Below are 19,831 nucleotides of genomic sequence, written 5' to 3'. Positions count from 1 at the left end.
TTCAGTGAATTCTGTTGTCTTCTGGGGATTATTGACAAATATGACCATGGGTGGTGGCCATATTTGGAAATGTGACATTGATTATATTTAGCAATGAGATGATTAGGGTTACATAATAAATTTGTTTGAGGTAGGATAAGAGGGCACACTGGTTTTATTGCTATATATCAAATTGCACCGAAAACAACTGCAGCAAATTTGATGTAATTAAAATAAATTGCCACAATACAATCAAGTAAATAAAACTGCGTGCCAAGTGGGTAAAGTCAGTTTGAAACAAAACATTGGGCACGGTTTATTACATCAAATTGTGGGAATAGGTGAAATAATTTGTTTACAGAAATTATGTAATTGTGTGCTTAAAATAATGAAAGTGAGGGAACTATTCACATCTAAACAAGGGCATGAGATCTATTAAATGTGCACACAACATCACATGTGCAGTTGTGGCTTCTAAAATATTTTCTATCCTTCAGTTGCTGCTGGACCCTGTTATACAGTGGTGGCCCACAGCCGTGCTCCCAGACCTTTCATGCTTGTGACCCCTTAATACAAAGCAACGTGTTACCCCTTTTGTCAGGACATTATATTAGTTTATGCATACCACATGCTTTTGTGTGTGTGACATATAAACTGTGCACTCCTCTGGCATAACACTCAAATAGTTATGTTCAGAGACAGGATGTTAAAGAGCTCTGGGTGTTGCCAGAAACCCACGCACCTGATAACTACAAACTTTTGACTTCCATATAGATAACAAATTGGCCCTCAGGCAATCTTATGAGAAAAAGGCAGATCAAAGATGCTCAAATGTCAGTTAAAGGCCTCCTCTCTACTTGGCTATTCATAACTGCAAGTTGATAACTGCTCCCATGGTATTGCCCCGCAGCCTCAAACAAAAGGAATAAAGACCTTTTAAAAGATTCTTGCATTGCCCTTTAACTCTTTTCCCCTCATGATCATCAGGGGACCTGTTTTGTGCCAGAATTTTTAACATTTGTGGAAAAAAAGCAGAGCAAATATGAATTCCAGTCTCATGTCACTTTTGCAAAAGAGTGAAATCATTTTGAAGCCATTTAATAAGCTGAATTTTTAAAACAAACATGCAATTGGTTTGCACAAATGCTAAAAATTGTGCATACAAATAATGAGGACGCAAATGAACCAGAATGAGGTTTATCTGCCCACACAGCAGCTTCTCATTCTGCCAATTATGTTACAATGTGTGAATGTGGTAAAAACTTCTGTCAGTAGACTTAATGAAATCTAGAGTTGGACCTAACAGCACTCTGCTCACTTTCACTTTTACATAACACAATAACACATTTGGCTTATTAACTATCAACTACAATTTAGTGTCTGGCAGTTCTCTGAAACTTTTTAAATAACTGTGTTAGGACAACATAAAACCTCTCTCTCTCTAATAACCTCTGATTCTGTGCCATCACTTTGAAGCTAAACTGTACTGGGTCTTTTAATCAACTCACATGCATTAAAGCGTATTTATCGTGATCACATGTATGGTTTGCCACAGAAATAAATAGTGAGCTTGTCTCAGGCAAGTGGTTAAGCCCAGAAAGAACATTTCGGAGGATAATCATGGATTAGTAATAGTTTCCATGACAGAGGTGGCCATAGCATCCTTTGATGGAACAAAACAGAGCAGGGAATGGCACACATGATGCTGCAGTCGCAGAGGAGGTGGAGGATGACGATCTACAGTCGATGGGCTTCTCAGAGGAAACAAACATGAGCCAGGAAAGACACTAAGAAGAGCTACATGCTGAGCTCCTCCTGTGTTTCCCCCTTAAACGTGTTTCTCCATTAGATTTTAGTTGTGGAAAACACTCATTCATTATATTTTCACCTCATTAAGTCCTTTTGTGTGCTGCAGGATGGGTGGAGCTTTCCCCAGGGTACATTGATCACAAAGCAGGGAAATCCCCCAGACAGCGTCAGTCTATTGCAGGGCTAATACAGATAGATAAACATGGCACCTCATACCTAAAACAATTTGGAGTCTCAATTCCACTTGACCAGCACATTTTTGGGCTGGAAAGTCCACACAGGAAAGCTCAGGCCAGCTCTTTGTTGCTGTGAAGCAACAGTGCCACAACAATATCCGAAGAGTCACCATATTGGAAATGTTGCTATTTGTGACATTGTTTGTTCTCATTGCTACAACAACCTCGTGTCAGCATGGAGAGTACTGTAGGTCATTAACTTTTCCGTTAACAGCCAAACTCATGTTGTAATCACTGAAGTCAAAGGAAATATAATTAAGATTTGGAAAACACTTTTTTGCAACCAAGAATAAGTAGAGGTTGGATTTCTAATCATTGGGAACAACATCTTTACAGCACTACAGTACTCCTAAAATCTGGACAGATTTTAAAGCCACTATGAGCAAAATTTCAATGTGATTATAGCATTTTTGCCATTTGGATTGCATTAGTTTTGGTCCATAGAAAATTGAGACCATATATAAACTGGTGCCACCATGTTCCATTCTCAGTGTCTCCCGTTCAGATTATGTGGGGGGGGCAGCAAATGTCAAAAGCACTGCCACAGTGTCTTTTTTGATATAACCACTGGGATGTGGTTATATCAAGTTGGACATTTTCCAATCCTGTAAATAGAGGCTTTAAGGAATATATGGATTTCTATATACAACATCTGTACTGTGTAACATCCAGGTTATGATGAATGTTTTAATTTTAATAAATGCTCAAGTGTCTTATAAAATCTGTCACAATACAATCAGTAGGACTACAGACAACTCTAAGCTGTACTATTCTTGATACTTTTAAATATTCTACCATTTTGTCCTCATCTGAAAAACTACCATATCAGGTAAACAAACACATTACCATCGTTTTTCCTGCCTTTGCTCCAGTAATTACACTGACTCTCAATGTGCATGACAGATATGGCTGTGATCATGAGTCTGAACCATTGACTCACTCATGAATTTCTAAAAAAAAAAGCATTAGTCTGATCACAAAAGTTGATACCATTTTTTGGGTTTTATTATAAAGAACAGATGTTTAAAGAAAATTCAGACTTGTGAAATCATTTTAAATAAAACTATCACATAAAGATGGTATTTTTGTACAAATATATACTGTTACCGCTCTCTGTAGGTGTTGTTTGCGGTAACCTGCTTTGTTGATCCTAGAAGTTCAAATTTTGTATTTGCGTTTCGTCAGGTTTCAGTTGGAATGCATATTTACATAGAAAATTCAATTTATTTGGCCAAACACATATTAACAAAACAATCAATTCAGCACCTTTTACTCCTTTAAACTCAATATTCAACCGTCCACATAGACTTTTTTTTCCCTCTATGGGCGATTCCTCAACCTCCGGGGTGCTGGCTGAGGTGTCCCAGTGGTGGCGTTGAGCTGAGCACACCCAGAAGTGACGCAGACACCTGGTGGTCCTCTGAGACCTGGGTGGCCCCTGAGTCCTGGCCGGCCTACATGTCCCCTCTCACCCTGCTTCCCTGGCTGGCCGTTAAAGGCCCTTCCAGAACGTCCACGCTGACCTGTGATTGAGGCAAAAATGTTGTTTAGTCTTTGCGCCTCCCAGTCTGCTCAGCTATCTGTTTTCACAGATTCCAAGAACTGTACATTTACAGAGAAAAATCATTTCTTTTTTGGCAACAACACATCCCTCTTACAGTAAGGCAACACCACCCCCCTTTTCCTGGGATTTGAAGCACAGACTCAGCTGAATACAATTTTTACGCACAGGCACAGATGTGGACATCAACTGAACTTTTCAAAAAGAAAAAAAAAACCCATCTAATTTGAACCAAGTCACCAAACAACATTAAAATTTTGGAAGATTAACTTACCCTTTGGTCCCTGGTCTCCAGTGTAACCAGGTAGACCGTAACCCTTGGCTCCTTTATCACCTTGTTCCCCTCTGTCACCTGGACACCAGACACACACACACTTTTTTCTTAGGAGGAATGACAGCAGACAGGCCAAAATACTATTCTCCCAGGAATGAGCTGTACTCAAGAACACGCCGTTCATGTTGATTAAAGACCATATGTGTTACTGAGATCATTGTTAAATAAATGTTTAAAATACCTTGTAAATATTCTTCGATTTCATTGGCTTGGCATGGGAATATACCATCAGTATGACATCATGCTAGGGCCTCTAACCATGAATTAGAGCTGAGAACGTACATGTTAGCCTACAAGTTTTACAACGCTGTACTGTACTTAATTCAGCAGTTTTACACAGAGTGGTTCTTAATGAATGGTGGTCAAGTGTTTTTTACCAATGATGGAAAGTATCGAGGTATATTTATTCATGTAGTGTACTTAAAGGTGCAGTGTGTAAGATTTAGTGGCATCTAGCAGTGAGGTTGCAGATTGCAACCAACTGAACACCCAAACCTCTCCCTCTCCAAGCGTGTAGGAGAATCTATGGTGGCCGCGAAAAACGCGAAAGCCCCCCTCTAGAGCCAGTGTTTGGTTTGTCCATTCTGGGCTACTGTAGAAACATGGCGGTGCAACATGGCAGGCTCCATGTAAGAGGACCCGCTCCCTCTGTAGATATAAAGTGCACAGTCTAAGGTAGTGAAAACACAATGATTCTTATTTTCAGGTGATTATACACTTATTAAAACACACTTATGGATATTATATTCCATTTCTGCCAAATCCGTTGCACTAGATGCCACTAAGTTCTACACACTTCGCCTTTAAGTCCAATGTTGAGGCATTATACTTGAGTATTTCCATTTTACACTACTTAATATTTTCAGTCCAACACAGTTCAGAGGGAAATATGTACTCTTACTCCAATACATTTATTTGACTATTAGTTACTAGTTTCTTTTGTTGTTAATATTTTACGCACAAAATATGATGAGCTGTATTCCAGCGATTTAATATTGTTCTTCCATAAAGTTGAGGGACTTGTGAGAGACAGATTTTAAAAAATAAAGGTCAAAATTGACGCAGCAACGGCTAATGTATCCTGACTGTTAGTCTCAACTACTAACCCAGCTCCCAAAATCCTGGAAACTACACTACCCATAATTCAACCTGATGACATTTTTCATGAAAACCTTCCTGCCTGGTACATGCCCACATCTTTCAAATTCCACACCCCAGTTTTTAACACAGGCTTTCTGTTAAAATGTTTTAACAAATGATTTTAACAGGCTGAGTTTTACTTTCTTTGAAAAAGTAACCTGAACAATTTGGAATTTTTTTTAATGCATAAATACATGCTTTTACTTGTGATGTAGTATTTCTACTTGGTGGTATTGATCATAGTTAAACACATCCCACGACTCTCTAAATCCGGTGCTTGGACGTTGTGCTCATAAGTTTACATACCCTGGTAGAATTTGTGAAATATTGGCCATTTTTTGGAAAATATGACTGATGATGCTGAATTTTTCTTTTTTTATTTAGGGATAGTTGTCAGGTGAAGCCATTTATTTTCACATAATTGTGTTTGCCCTTTTTAAATCATAATGATAACTGAAATCACCAAAATGGCCCTGATCAAAAGTTTACAAACCCTTGAATGTTTGGCCTGATAATAAACACACAAGTCGACACACACAGGTTTAAATGGCTATGAACGGTAAGTTTCCACACCTGTGAGAGACCCTGCACATTTCATCCAGGGCTGCTCTGACTTTCCTGGATAGTGAGCCATGAGGTAAGCAAAAGAACTGTCAAGGACCTCCGAGAAAAGGGAGTTGAACTTTATAAATCAGGAAAAGGATATAAAAACATATCCAAAGATTTGAAAATGCCAATCAGTAGTGTTCAAGCTCTGATGAAGAAGTGGAAAATTAATGGTTCTGTTGATACCAAGCCACAGTCAGGTGGAACAACAAAGATTTCAGCCACAATTGCCAGGAAAATTGTTCAGATTGCAAAGAAAAACCAACATGCAACTTCAGCTGAAAGTTGCATGTGGCTGTTTCAAGATGCACAGTTCCCAGAAAAAAGCCGTTACTGCACCAGTGCCACAAAACAGCCCACTTACAATATGCCAAACAGCACCTAGACAAGCCTCAAAACTTGTGGAACAAAGTTATTTGGAGTGATGAGACCAAAATTGAGTTTTATGGTCACAACTATAGACACTATGAATGCTAAATGTCTTGCAGATTCTGCCAGGGTACGTAAACTTATGAGCACAACTCTATGCAACACCACCTTTTTCCAACAAAGTCCCATCTACGTCAAACCAGTGAGAAAAACACAAATATAGAAATCTGTCATGTGAAAAAAACAAAACCATTTTAACTTTGGCAGAAAGTTTTGTGTTCAGATTGGACGCCATCAATCATAGTAAGAAGATGATTAAGAAAAGAAGTTTTCAGGGCCCTCAAGTAAAGAGTCTTGTTCTCCCTAAAACAAGCACAGGTGAATTATAGTTATGACGACAATCACATTCATAAATGTAATCCATCAGTTTTGTTTTTCCACACCTGTTTCTCCTTGTCGGCCCGGATCTCCAGCTTCTCCGTAGAATCCCTGCTGGCCCACTTCTCCATCAACACCATCATTACCAGGGTCACCCTGACAACATCATCAATAGGAAAAATATATTGTTAATCTTTTCTATGTTTTCAGTGAAAACCTTGCAATGTTTTTTTCTTCTTAGATGCTTTTTCAAGTCATGAATTAAGGTTCCACTCTCCTCGGACCAGCGCTGTGCACAAAAACTGGAAAGATTTATTGGGCTGATCACTCATACTCTGCTTGGAAAACACTGTACAGTACTGGTACATCACTACTCTTGGTTTGGCATTAAAAACCACAACATGAGGCTTACTAACCATAATCTAATATAGTGGAATATTTTTTATATAGTCATGGCTTCAAGATCATTTATCAGCATGAGAGTCATTGTGATTAAAGAAGTTGTGGAACATGAACCGCTTCTACACTGCATAATAATGTGAAAAAGCCTTTCCAATCCAAGGCCAGACTTGATACTCTCCAAAAACCATTCAACACAGACCAAGTGTCTAGTCTGTGACTCCTTATTTGTCCTCATGGAGACGTGGAAAATCGTAATGTTTTCATTCCAAGCTGTTCTGCCAAATACTTCAGCTCGCTTAGTCCAGTCCAGACCCTTGCAATGTGTTTGCATTTTACTTAGCCAGAGAGACAGAAACAAACAATGTATGGAGAATAGACTGTGCTCCAGCTGTACCACTATCTAGAGATCAAACTGATAATACTGTAAAACAAAAACAAAAAACAAACATACGTACACACACACACACACACACACACATACACACAAAAGAGTGTGTCTATAGACTGGTGTATTATAGTTTGATCATGATCAATGGAAAACCCAAACTCACAGGAGGTCCAGGTGGTCCTTTCTGTCCAGGTGGACCTGGAGGACCCATAGGCACATCCCCATAGAGAGGACAAACAGCAGCACACGTCCTTTTCACTGAGTTGGCAAAGGTGGACATCTGCTCCAGGACCACTTTCTTACAGACCTCAATCACGTGTTGAGCGGGAAGGGTCGGGCCCTGTGTAACAAATCATTACCACATCCATCACTGGAAGTGACCCAACTCTGGGACATGTAATATGGAATATTGCAGGACAGGACATGCTGAAGCAATGGCAGCCCCTCAGAGGAAATGCAGCGAACAAATGAAGCCAAGAATATTTCCTTAGGCTCATTATGGATTTATAGCCACACTAAATGAAACCCTTGCTGTGAGTCACAACTAACTACAGGCTAATGAGAAGCTGTTTAAATGTGTTCTTGACACCAAAGTTGTTACCAAACTCTGCGTGTGTGCCAGTCAGTCAAATTACTTGTACAAATGATTACTTTGCTGTTACTGTGCTATCATTCATATAGATGAAGTGCTAGTTATAGTAGAGACTGAAGAGCCATGCTTTGCATCATGATTACAGTGTTGATTACATCAAATACTATACTGTAGCACTATAAAGTTTGTGGTATGAGCCAAAAAACAAAAATTCAGATGCTTGTATTTTACTTACTGGTGGGCCTGGGGGCCCCTGAAAGCCATCTGGTCCTCCTTCACCTCGAACTCCTTTGACTCCAATGGGACCTGAACGTCCAGGTGGGCCAGCCGGGCCGCGCTTACCCCGTCCTCCCTGAGGACCCTGCTCACCCCTGTCTCCAGCCTACAGAACAGATTAACAATATTGGTCATATCAAGTGCATCCATCAGAAAAAAAATGAGAAATAGGTCATGTGCGCAAGGGCACAAACTTTATGGACAGCAGTAACAACTCAAAAAGCTAATTATATCATAGTAACTAACAGTAACACAGTAAACAAACAACAGTGACATTCTGCAAACTAGCAAGTAACCAAATGCCAGTGGTTTAAGTAAATATTAGCAGACATGCAAAGTGCTAGCAAAATTTTAAATGTGGAAATACACAAAAAATACAATAGAGGCATAATATATTATTGAATAAACTCTCTGGAGAGTTTCATTTAAATGTCAGAATGAGATTAAAACATGACCGAGAACTATGTTTGATGTTGAAATGAGGAGGATTCAGTTTTGTACAATTCTGGGTGATACCACTCTTCTCCTATCTTAATGGTCCAGTGTTTAGAATTTAGAATATAATATTCATAAGTATGTTTTAATTAGTGTATAATCACCTGAAAATAAGAATTGTTGTGTTTTTGTTAGCTAAGAATGAGCCCTTTATATCTTCCACGGAGCCTGCCATGTTGCACCGCCATGTTTCTACAGTAGCCCAGAACGGACAAACAAAACATTGGCCCTAGAGAGGGCATTTTGCATTTTTCGAGTTTCATGGCCACCCTAAGTTCTTCTGCATGCTTGGAAGGGGAGTGAACAGGGGTCGTAATCTGCAACCTCACCGCTAGATGCAACTAAATCTTACACGCTGGTTCTTTAATATGTTGGTAATGTTTTGAATGTTATTCAATGGACTGATTATACTTTTCAAGCCAGTAAAGGTTATGTAATCTTGCAGCAATACCAAATTCATTCAGGTGTTCTCATCAGTGGAAACTGGTCATGATCTCTCTTTTAATTAAATTGGAGGACTGGAGTGGAATTTTAGTGAAGTATATGGGGTATACCAAAACTCTTAAGTAGTAGTTAAGTGCTTTTTTCAGTTGTTACTGTTATTAGTTAATTATAACACCTTTTAAATACAAGCACATTTTCTGTAACTGAAACTCTAACAACAAAATCACACCTCACCTTTCCTTTTGGGCCCTTTACTGCTTTTTCTCCCTGTAAAAAAAGAACTAATTAATGTAATGAAGAAAAACATGTGGAGGTGTATAAAGATGAGCAGACAGGATAAATATTTAAGGCAGTACCTGTGCACCTTTAACTCCTTGGATTCCCTGGATTCCTGTGCTACCCTTTACAAGGCAAATGAAAAATAAAACATTTTTAGAAGCTTGCAAATATTTGAAATATGTGAATTTTTAAATTGACCAGTCAACAAGAGCATCTGTCAAACTGCCACAGTGATTGTAAAAGTAATATCAGGATTATAAGTATAGCTTTAAGCTGTATAGTTTTTTTGTCTGTTTATTTCTTCTAGTTTGTTGTGTGTGTTATGGCTGATGACATGTCCAAATAAGATCAAATTTAGATTTCGGCATGCAATGTTGTCTGTCCATGTGACTTTTTTTGGCACCACCAAATCCTATACATAGGGGCTTTAAAATTGTACATTTTGTTAGTCAACTTTAGGTGTTTTAGAGTTCAGTCTCTCTAATCTGTTTATTTGCTTCTTCATCTCGTGCTGTATTTTGATAACTACATTCTATATGTATGATTTATCGATTCTATATGTTAATTAATGTTTTGGAGTGGTGGATTATGGTGCACGCGTGATTTTTGTTTTGATGCATTTTTTCTCAGTGACTTTGGCTCATTGTTGAAATCCATTATAACTGCTGTAAGTCCCAGCTCATTGTAGCTGCCATCCTCTACAAAAAAGTATGTTACAAACATTTCATTTTTAAAGCCCCCTTTCAAGTCTACATGGGTAAGTGCTTATTACTCGTACTGTAGGTTTTCAATGAAGAATTTAGGTCCTGTGTGGGATTCTTAGACCAAACCTGATGATGTACAATATCCTAAATAATTGACACAACAATTAATAATTAGGACAAGGTGACATTGCCTATTCTGTGTTCAGCAAATTAATCATTTCTCCTACATCAACCCTGTTTCATTCATCATCACACATAAAAGTCTACGTGAGTCATAAGACAAAGGCCTTCCCTTTCACACTAATGTTCATCCAACATCAGCTGTGGGTTAACAGCTTGGTGTGGAGGAGGTATCAGAGATGAGGGCTAAAAGGAAATCTGGTAAATATTTCAGTATACTGTACCTCAAACATGATTTCTTATTTTCTTAATTTCCCTCACTAGATAATAACCCTGGGAACTGTCATATTCAATTTTTCTACAAATTAAAATGCTTCTGAACATTGCGAACATTTGTTTGCTTTATGGCATGCCACAAAAACATAAACAGCTGAAAAGCGGTTTCTGCAGAAATATCTGTCTCTGTAATTGGCGTGGAATGTTCTGTAAACACAAAGACCAGGTCCTGAGGGGGAGTTTAGCGCTGGTCATGACCTTCTGTCCAGATGGGGAGAATAGGACACACTCAGCCAATATCCTACAAGAGAAAGCACTCTGGATATCTAACTGAATTACTTGCTGAATTGCTTGTTCTGTCTTCTCATGGTTTTTTTTTCAATTATTTATCATGAGTTTTGTGATTGATATGGCGATCAAACCTTTCTAACAGGTCTGCCCTAAAAGGGTGCAGGAATTTGAGGAATGGATTTGTAATACAAAACTTTCACAAATTGTTTAACCCAGAAAATACTTCCTGAATGGCTGATGGCAGCATTAAACAGTAATTTTACCTTCATTTTCTATTTCTAATGGGAAATGGATGAGGATGTATTACCTTGGTTCCTGGTTTTCCAGGCACACCCACGTGTCCCTGTGAAGATATGCCATGGTTTAATGGCTCGAGGAAAATGAACTAGTATTTGGAGGAGTTTAGAAAATTCATCTGGAGTACTTACAGTAGGTCCCGGTGGGCCGATAAATCCAGGTCTTCCTGGCTTCCCTGCAGAACCCTTGTAACCTCTTGGGCCCTCAAGAATAAAACATTTATTAAACCGACCTAAGGGACTGCTTTATTCTTTGTCGTTTTCCTTTAAGATGGTAAACTACTTTACCTACAAAATGTATTATGTGCTTGTCTTCAGTGATTGAAATGCCTGAAAAAGTGACTTACAGTTTGGCCTTGGGGACCCATTTCTCCTGCTGCCCCCAGGGTGCCTTTCTCTCCCTGTAAAAGACACAAACCGCAACAAATAAATCTTCCAAAAACAACACAATTGTACATTTATTTACAAAACCAAACAAGATCAGTCATTTACCTTTGCTCCACTTCGTCCGAGTTTTCCACTGAGGCCTTGTGGTCCTTGATAAGCCTGTGTAGAAACGATGACACTTAGAAATACAAGTGGATTGCTTCCATAATTCATCATTAAGATATCAATGTCAACAGTATACGATACCTCTATTCCCGGGTCACCATCTCTGCCTGTTAACCCCGGATCTCCAATAATGCCCTGAGGAAACACTATCGTTAGTATAAAACAGTCAAATTATTTTGGTAGTGTAAGTGAGCGTTCAGGTGTGAGGTTGTGGGTGTGTCCGCAGTGAATTACCTTTGGTCCAATGGTGCCAGCTCTGCCCACAGGTCCTTGGACCCCCTAGTTTTCACAAGTTCAGACAAAAAACATATCCATCAACTTTAAAATGCAAATAATTCACTTTCAGATATTTGTGATGTTTGAAATATTGGTGGAAAACAAAGCAAACAGAAGGGAAACATCATGATCATACTATTGCAATCAATTTGTGATACATACAGGCTTCCCTTTCTCTCCAGGAGTTCCCCTCTCTCCAGGATCTCCCACAATACCCTGTTAAACACCATTTGAAACAAAAATTACATTTATGCACCCCATTTCATCCAAGAAGCAACATGGTGTACCAAGGAGCCCTCCTTCATATACAATAGAGTAGGTGATCGTTGCGGTTGAGGTTCCTCTTTCAGTGACTCACCAGTTTATGTTGATATAGTTCAGGCCCTCAGATCTCAGCCAGAATCCAGCCACATGAACTAATGTTGTTTATGGAGACGGCACATAAACCAAAAACATAGCTCTATTCCAGTGTATTACCACATTAAAAATGATTTACTGGCTCTCCGTGCACGCATGAGGGGATTTTGAAGGTAGACAAAGAATTAAGAGTGTCTTATTATGGATCATGGAACAGGGAATCCCACAACCCACCTGCTTTCCTTGGGGCCCAGAGCGCCCAGCTGCACCAGTGGTCCCTTTTTCTCCCTACAAATTAAATAAAACCATGATGTCAACAAATCATAATATCTAGATGATAAAAAACAGACAAATGGGAAGGAAAGATCAATACCTTAACTCCTTGAAACCCAGGAATTCCTTCGTATCCTATTTCACCTTTAGCGCCCTTCAAGGAGGCCAAAATGTTAATTATACAGCAATTACATGATCACTTGCAAAAGAGCTCACCGCTGTGTCTGAAAGGTTAACGTACAACTTCTCCTGGTTTCCCAGTCTCTCCAATGTCTCCAGGTGGCCCCCGAACTCCCTTTAATTACAGGCAGAATGTCAAGCCTTTGAGTTATCTATAAAGTTGTACAACTGCAACAACAAACTGCACAAAAATCCAATGAAAAGTCTGTAACTTCATTAGCTGGCTGCAGAATGCATCATTAAAGTCGTCCAATTAAAGCTTTAAACCCAGCAGAGGAGTTTACCTTGAAGCCTGCTGCCCCTTTTAATCCTTTCAGTCCCTTAGGGCCTCTGTCTCCCTGTTAATACAACATCTCGTTAATATAGATTTGCAACATTTCAGGGTAAAGAAAATAATCATCTGAGAGTAATAAATTACCACTTGGCCCCAGAGTCCTCTCATTCCTTTCTCGCCTTTGATTCCCTCTTCACCCTGAGGATGTGTGTGTGTGAGGTTTCATTAATGGATATTGAGAACAGGCCAAACTGAAGTGTAATCCTGATACGAGCATATAAACAGATCTTACCTTTGGGCCTGGCTCACCAACGTTGCCATAGTCTCCTGTGTTTCCCCTGATCCCCTGTAATACAAGTTTGACTTAATCACAAGTGAGACTTGTTGCACTGCAACTATCAGTTTATGAATCAACTAGCTTGAGAAATAGAGCGTAAAATGTGAACATGATGAACTGTTTCCACTGAGAGACGTCTCTAATAAGTTATGGGAAATTAAACTTTGGACGCATCAGCCACACAAACTGTTTAGTTATGACAGCATTTGCTCCTTAATTAAACACATGGGAAGTAGCAGCTGACTTTTCTGGGAAACTACTGACCCAGCATTTCACCTGTGCTGTGACGTGGTCATTTGTTTGTTTCTGTTTTAACAGAAGTGTGTATTTTGTTTAAAGCATCCAAGTAGGGCTAATTGAACTGTCCTGTCTAAACTTCAAGCTGATACTATAGGCACCAAAGATGTATAGCCTACAGCTGGTCTTTCTTGCCAAATGCAATTAGGATGCTGGATTCAAGGCTGCTTTGAATTTCACTTCTCCCATTTTGTTTTATCATAATGTATTTTCTACTGTATTTATGTATTTTAATATTTCTTCCCATCACTTGTACTGTATTGTCAATCATTTTGTATTTTTTTAACGCTATGTGGTGAAGCCAAAGATAATCTTCCATAACATGGACATTAAAGTTGCTAACTAACTAATAGTTTGACGTTTTGGGAAATACACATTTACTTTCTTGCTGAGAGTTAGAGGAAAAGATCAAAACCATTTTTATTTCTCATTTCTCATCTAACTCTGGGCAAGAATGGGGAAGTGTGTTTCTCAAAATGTTGAACTATTCCTTTTGCATAAGCTTTAAAGCTCATATTACAAATAAAGGCTATATAAAGGTTCATATAAGCTTATTACAAGACAAGTATTGCATTCGATAAATTTCAGTCAAACTCAAATTAGCCACATTAGTGGAAAATTTATACATGCATATTCAGCAGGATTTAGGAAATATTACTCATAAATATAACAAAATGGACAACTATCATTTGCACAGATGCTGACTTCCTCAGTAGTAGAAAGAAAACTGTTTTCCACTTGGCTCCGTTTCACTGAGTCAACAAACACGTTAAACAAGGCCAGGATGCCTTTGTGTTGTCGGTTTATTTGATCATCTCACCTAAGACTGTTTTTAAGCAAAGTCAGCTGGGCGGAGGTTAACCTCAGAGATGGCCGACAGAACGGCGAGAGTCATGAGCGTGAACTTTACGACATTTCTAGGGCGGTATAGCTCCGACAAACGAAGGACCACACATGAGATGGACAGTTCATATATCTGTGCCAGGAAATGCCCTCCTCAGATGCCAGCAGGGGAAGAGATAAACATGTTGAGGCTCTTATGATTCACAAGCTGGCAAGAGGTCAAAACTCTAACGAGTCACACAAGACAGATGTTTACTCCCAGATGAGCTACAGCTGCAATCCAGGACATGAATATGTAGCATGAACAGCTCTGGAATTGTGCTCTGTGTGTACGTGTGTCTACCGGTGGACATATGTCTGTGCAGGCAGCATGGGGGATTTCCTTGAGTGCAAAGGGCATGTTAAACGCCAAACCATCACATAAGTATATAAAAAAAACACTCCTTCTTTAAACACATGTTCTCTGGACTTTGTTTAACAGACACTCAGATCTGCTCCAACATAACAGTGACTGCTAAGCATCAAAGAGATTAACAAATCGTAAATTTAAAGTGGAAATAATCACGTCTGCAGCTCCCTGAAGAATATGAATGTGAGTGTATTTGTTCATTCACTGATCCATGTGTAGCTGGCTCCTGCAGCAGAACACTTTTCTTCTTCTTCATTATCATTTTCAACCCTCTTCCTCTCTTTCCTAATATGGTCTTCCGGTGGTGAACAGGGTTAGCCTTATCCACAAAAATAAAGCATTTACAAAAGAAAACATTTGACAAATTTCACACAGCAGTTACGCAGACTAATGCCACTCATTACAGACACTTGGAGGGTGGTTATTGCTCAACTGCCTGTTTTTCCTGTGTGTGTGGGATTCATTACATTTGGCTCCGTTTCTTCCAAATGGAAAAGCAAAACCATTAGGAATCTTGTGATCTTTTGCCAGTTAAATCCTATATTCTAAAGCAAAAGGGCCTGTGTTTTAAGATGCAAATGGCTATTTCAGAACAACGAAAACAAATTTATTGTCACATCCGTATTGGTTCGTGTTTATCTTGGCTTCCCTCTAAATCTTTAGCAAAGCAGACATGAGTTTTGAAACTATGAAAGGAGCCCCTGTGTTTACTATCGCTAAGCGCTTCTGCTTCCAGATCTGTTTCCATCCTGTCGTGTCTCAGTTGTGCTTCTATTGCCATTTTCCACAGCTTTGCTGCTGTCTCACGAATGAGTTTTACAATGTCATTTACCCACAATTCAGTTTAACTCTTTCTTGTGCAGCCAGAGGAAGCGGGTGCTGCTCACGCAAAGAACACAATGACTAAACACACCAGAGCACTCACGTATCCAGTGTGACATAACTTTTTATCACTGAGAGACATATTGTACATTTATTTACCCAGTTTCCTTGTCTTCCCTGGTCTCCGGTGTTTCCTGGAAGACCTTCGTGACCCTGCAGAAGAATTTTTAAAAAGTCAACATGTCTCAACTTGCCTTATTAATATGTTCAGCCAATTTTCACTGCATATGTGCACTCACCTTTGGCCCCGGAGGGCCCTGAATTCCAGGTTGTCCATGCATACATTTGCAAGACGCTCTTCCAGCTGTCAGGCCAATCTCTGCGTACCCTCCACACTGCCACAGTGAGAAAGGTGAGAGAATGGTTTTAAACTAGAAAAACATCTCTAACAGAGGGAATGAATATCTGCCAAATGGGAGCTGACTCACCACGTTGGAGAGCTCACAGCAGCCCTCTGAATAGGCCTGCTCTGGGTCACATGACACCTCCATCTGCTGGAGGTCCACCTGCAATGAGGTTGGAGATAATACAAGAAATTAAAGTTGCATCCTCAGTTGCAATATTAATTTAGAAATAGAGAAATCCGAGCTGTGAACGTACAGACACTGAGCGGTCTCCTGCAGCCCGCTTGACGATGGAGGTGTATCCTCGGCGGATGACTGGCCTCGGCTCATCAATGGACTCCACACTGACCTCTTCACAGTCTATCAGCAGCTTCACCTGGCTGCCCTTCACACTCAGCGCCAACTTGTGCCACTCGCCATCAAACAGCTTTTCCACACCATGGAAGGTCCTCAGCATCTGGCTCCCACGGGGGCTGGTGTAGAAGAAGTCCAAGGAGTGCGTGTCACCCTGGAAATGCAGGCCGACTTGCTCTCGTCCCTCGGGGTCACTGACCTGCCACAGGTTCCAGGATTTCTTAGCCGTGTCCTTGGTCACTTTAAACGTTGCGATGACGGAGTAGTCGGAGGGAAGACCATCTGGGTACACATCACTGTGACGCAAGAGTGAGGTTTAGAGGGATGGAAAACACCAAACTGTAGCTGCTTTCTTCACAAAACAACAATTAAAGGCTTTCTGTGGGAAGGGTTTTATTTATAGTAAGTAGAAACAGAGCTTTTTTAACTTTATGCTTAAATTCCACATTAGCATATGACTTGGTACATTAGTTTCAACACCCACATTTCTGTGTGACAATTTTTTGATGATGCACTGCTTAGAAAACCCTTCTTTGTGTCTTTAATTTGACCAAAGTACATTGTTACTGAACTCAAAAGGCAATGCTGCATTGATTACCAAGCAAGAAGGGTTAAAAAAAAAAAAAAAAACCCAAAACTTAGAGTCTACAGCCATGCTAGCTGCTCTGTGAGGCTGTACTTAGGCAGTGCTTTGCGTATAGCTAAATGCAAATGCCAGCATGCAAACATCCGTGCGATGCTACCACGCTGATGTACATCAGGGTACCATGACATCACTGCTGCATGAACACTACAGGGTGTGGTCAGAGGTGAGACAGACTTTAGAGTTTCAACCAGAGAGGGCAGTAAAACGCTCCATTATGATTTTAAGTTACTCTGTGATCATATTCAGCTTCATTGAAATGAACCTGGCTCATTGAGACCAGTACTGTACCTCATGGTCCTGCGTAGATGGATGGAGGGATTGACGCGGTAGGCCACCGCCTCAGGTTTAGAGCCATCCACTCGCCTCACTCCTCTCGACTCAGGCACATGAAACTCCTCCAGGAGATCAAAACCTCAAACACACACACACACCAAGCTTAGTCTGACGTCACACTGATTCAGCATCAAAGGTGCTGGATTACTTCTAAATCTTACGTCAGCGCTGATATCACTGATGTTTTAAATAGTCACATTACTCATTTTCATTAATAATACCATCTCCTCACAGGTACGATGAGATCATTTATTAAACCCATTAACACGAGGAGGCACACGGGTGGATTTGGTGACTAAATTCTAAACACTGGAAGTTTTGTGCTGCAATGAGATCAGTATGGATGAGGTGTTTTTTTGTGAAGTTAAATGTGTAGATGAAATCTGATTCCAAAAGTAATGACTCCAGTAGAAAAAAAGGTAAAAATTTGCATGAAACAAGACATAGTGGCATCTTCACATGATATCTTTAGTTGAAACCCTCAGGCTCTTGGTGAATAGCAAGAAAGGAAGACTGGTGTGTGATCGATATGTGTTGATTTTGTTTTTAATCATGTAGCCATGGCAATAAATACCAGAGCATCAGGAGATTTTAGTTTCACCCCTTGTTTGTTTTGGCATATATAATAAATTTGCGTGCAGTCAGTCAGTAGACCTACAGTATATATTAAATTTGACATAAGAATGAAAATAAGTAGTTGGAATGATTATTATTATTATTTATTTCACATATTTAGGAGTCAGTTTCTGCTTGCACATGAAGGAAAGATGTCTAATCTGTTTCGCATTTGACATAAAACATTGTGTGAACTGGTTTATGTGCTGTAGCGGGAAACTCAGTCGCAGAGTTTCAAAGGCTTATATACACAACTTAACCCCAGTGTGACCTCTTGACCTGTGAGTATCCACATAGGCACTGAGAGCAGGAAATATGACACCTCGTCCACTGCTGTGAAGCCAAATATGGACTACGAACTGACAAACACTGACATCTGCTGGTCATGATGTGGTAGGAAAGTGTTCAACCCAGAGAATTACAGTAAGAGCAGGTAAATAAATTATATTATATGAATATATATTAACTTTATTTGACCAGAAAATGCCTTGCTAAGATTAAAAACCTCCTTTTAAAGGAATGTACCAGCTAACACGTCCACCACTGGACAACTATACACAACCAGCGCATTATATTGGTGACGATTCAGTGTTAGTGTTCATTTTTATGCAGTAGTATATTCTAGTCATCAAATAAGCATGCAAAAAGTAAAACTTACTTGGCAACTTTTGACTTTGGGTGAATCCCGAGATGGCAAAGAGTGCTGCAAACACCAGCATATCTTTGTAGGCTGGCATTTTCAAATTTTGAAAGTCAGAGGCTATAAGTGCCTGCAGTAAAGCAATCAGATGAATGGATATATGAGTATAAGTTGTTAATTAGGAGTCAGTCCTCTTGCATTTATTTCGTTCCAATACCATCAACCTGTACACTTAATTGTTAAAGATTTTGGCAGATAACAATAATGATAATTAGTAAACAGGAAAAAAAAAATCAAAACATAGTATTAAAGTTCTAGGCCTGACCTATATGAATATAAAATCAAAATTGGTTAACAAATTTCCCCTAAACTCCCAATAAGATTTAAAGATTTAACAGGATTATCTTTCTACTTCATTGCTTTGTCCATGAAAACCTTTTTAAGATTCAACAAACTGGAGGACACAATTATCACTAAATACTAAATCAGATTCAGTACTGATCAAACAACTTTGTCCTGTTTCATTCTCTGAATCATCAGCAACCTCTACTTATTTCATTCACCTCCATAAAAACTACTTGCAATAAAAGATCAAATAAAATATCAGCGAATATTGTAGTTACTCACATATTCCTGAAAAACAAGGTGACAGGGCTCCTGCAGATGGGTCTATTCCAGTCCCTTGTGTGAGGATATATCCCCTCTAAAGTGCCATGCCCAGGCCAGACTTTGAGCTGAACAGGAGGACCATTCAAACTAGAAGCTCTGGGTCTCAGAGGAGCCTGACCCCTGTGCTCCACTCCACCTTTGGTCCCAAGGGGATCTGTCTTCTCTCATAGGCCAGTTAGATATTCAGTCACCACGAGGTAACACCGTCCGGCAAACAGAGTCATCATGTGAAGGAAATGTAGGTGAACATACCAGGAGTCTTCATGTGGGTTAAAGCTATTGTGAAAGGGGACAATAACAGAAGTATTGAAGGATATATATGTTGTTTGAGTAGGCCATGTTTACTCATCATAGCTCTCCAAGAAAGCTTTGTAGTGTTTCTGTAAATGTAAAAAAAACTGTTTATCGTACTTTTACAAATCCACCAACACAATTAGAAAGTGGACTTTTGTAGGAACATAGCCAATAATTGCTTTAGAAAACAGTCACAGGGGTTTAGTGTGTGTTCACCCAAGACAGTGTTTCACCATCTGCAGTCTCTCTGAGATACAGATGTAGTATGTCACAGCCAAACA

The 19,831-nt window shown here is 39.6% G+C and overlaps 1 protein-coding gene across 1 annotated transcript; it reads right to left on the bottom strand.

The window, feature by feature from the left end:
* Nucleotides 1–3,007: 3,007 nt before the first annotated feature.
* Nucleotides 3,008–19,344, bottom strand: zmp:0000000760 (collagen alpha-1(IX) chain). The gene is made up of 27 exons (XM_067609918.1): nt 19,215–19,344; nt 18,606–18,717; nt 17,288–17,411; nt 16,256–16,649; nt 16,084–16,161; nt 15,895–15,990; nt 15,755–15,808; nt 13,180–13,233; nt 13,032–13,085; nt 12,898–12,951; nt 12,675–12,728; nt 12,534–12,587; nt 12,395–12,448; nt 11,966–12,019; nt 11,762–11,806; nt 11,609–11,662; nt 11,468–11,521; nt 11,323–11,376; nt 11,108–11,179; nt 10,987–11,022; nt 9,366–9,410; nt 9,244–9,276; nt 8,030–8,176; nt 7,366–7,542; nt 6,478–6,568; nt 3,860–3,937; nt 3,008–3,547 (listed from the first exon to the last, which is right to left on the bottom strand). The coding sequence occupies exons 2-27, from the start codon at nt 18,682–18,684 to the stop codon at nt 3,345–3,347; spliced, it is 2,292 nt and encodes a 763-aa protein (XP_067466019.1). The 5' UTR covers nt 18,685–18,717; nt 19,215–19,344; the 3' UTR covers nt 3,008–3,344.
* Between the last annotated feature and the right edge of the window lie 487 nt (nt 19,345–19,831).

Source organism: Thunnus thynnus, chromosome 14, assembly GCF_963924715.1.
Source record: "Thunnus thynnus chromosome 14, fThuThy2.1, whole genome shotgun sequence".
NCBI classification, from domain to species: domain Eukaryota; kingdom Metazoa; phylum Chordata; class Actinopteri; order Scombriformes; family Scombridae; genus Thunnus; species Thunnus thynnus.
Note: the sequence above shows the minus strand (reverse complement) of the source record. Positions and strands in the feature narration are given on the sequence as shown.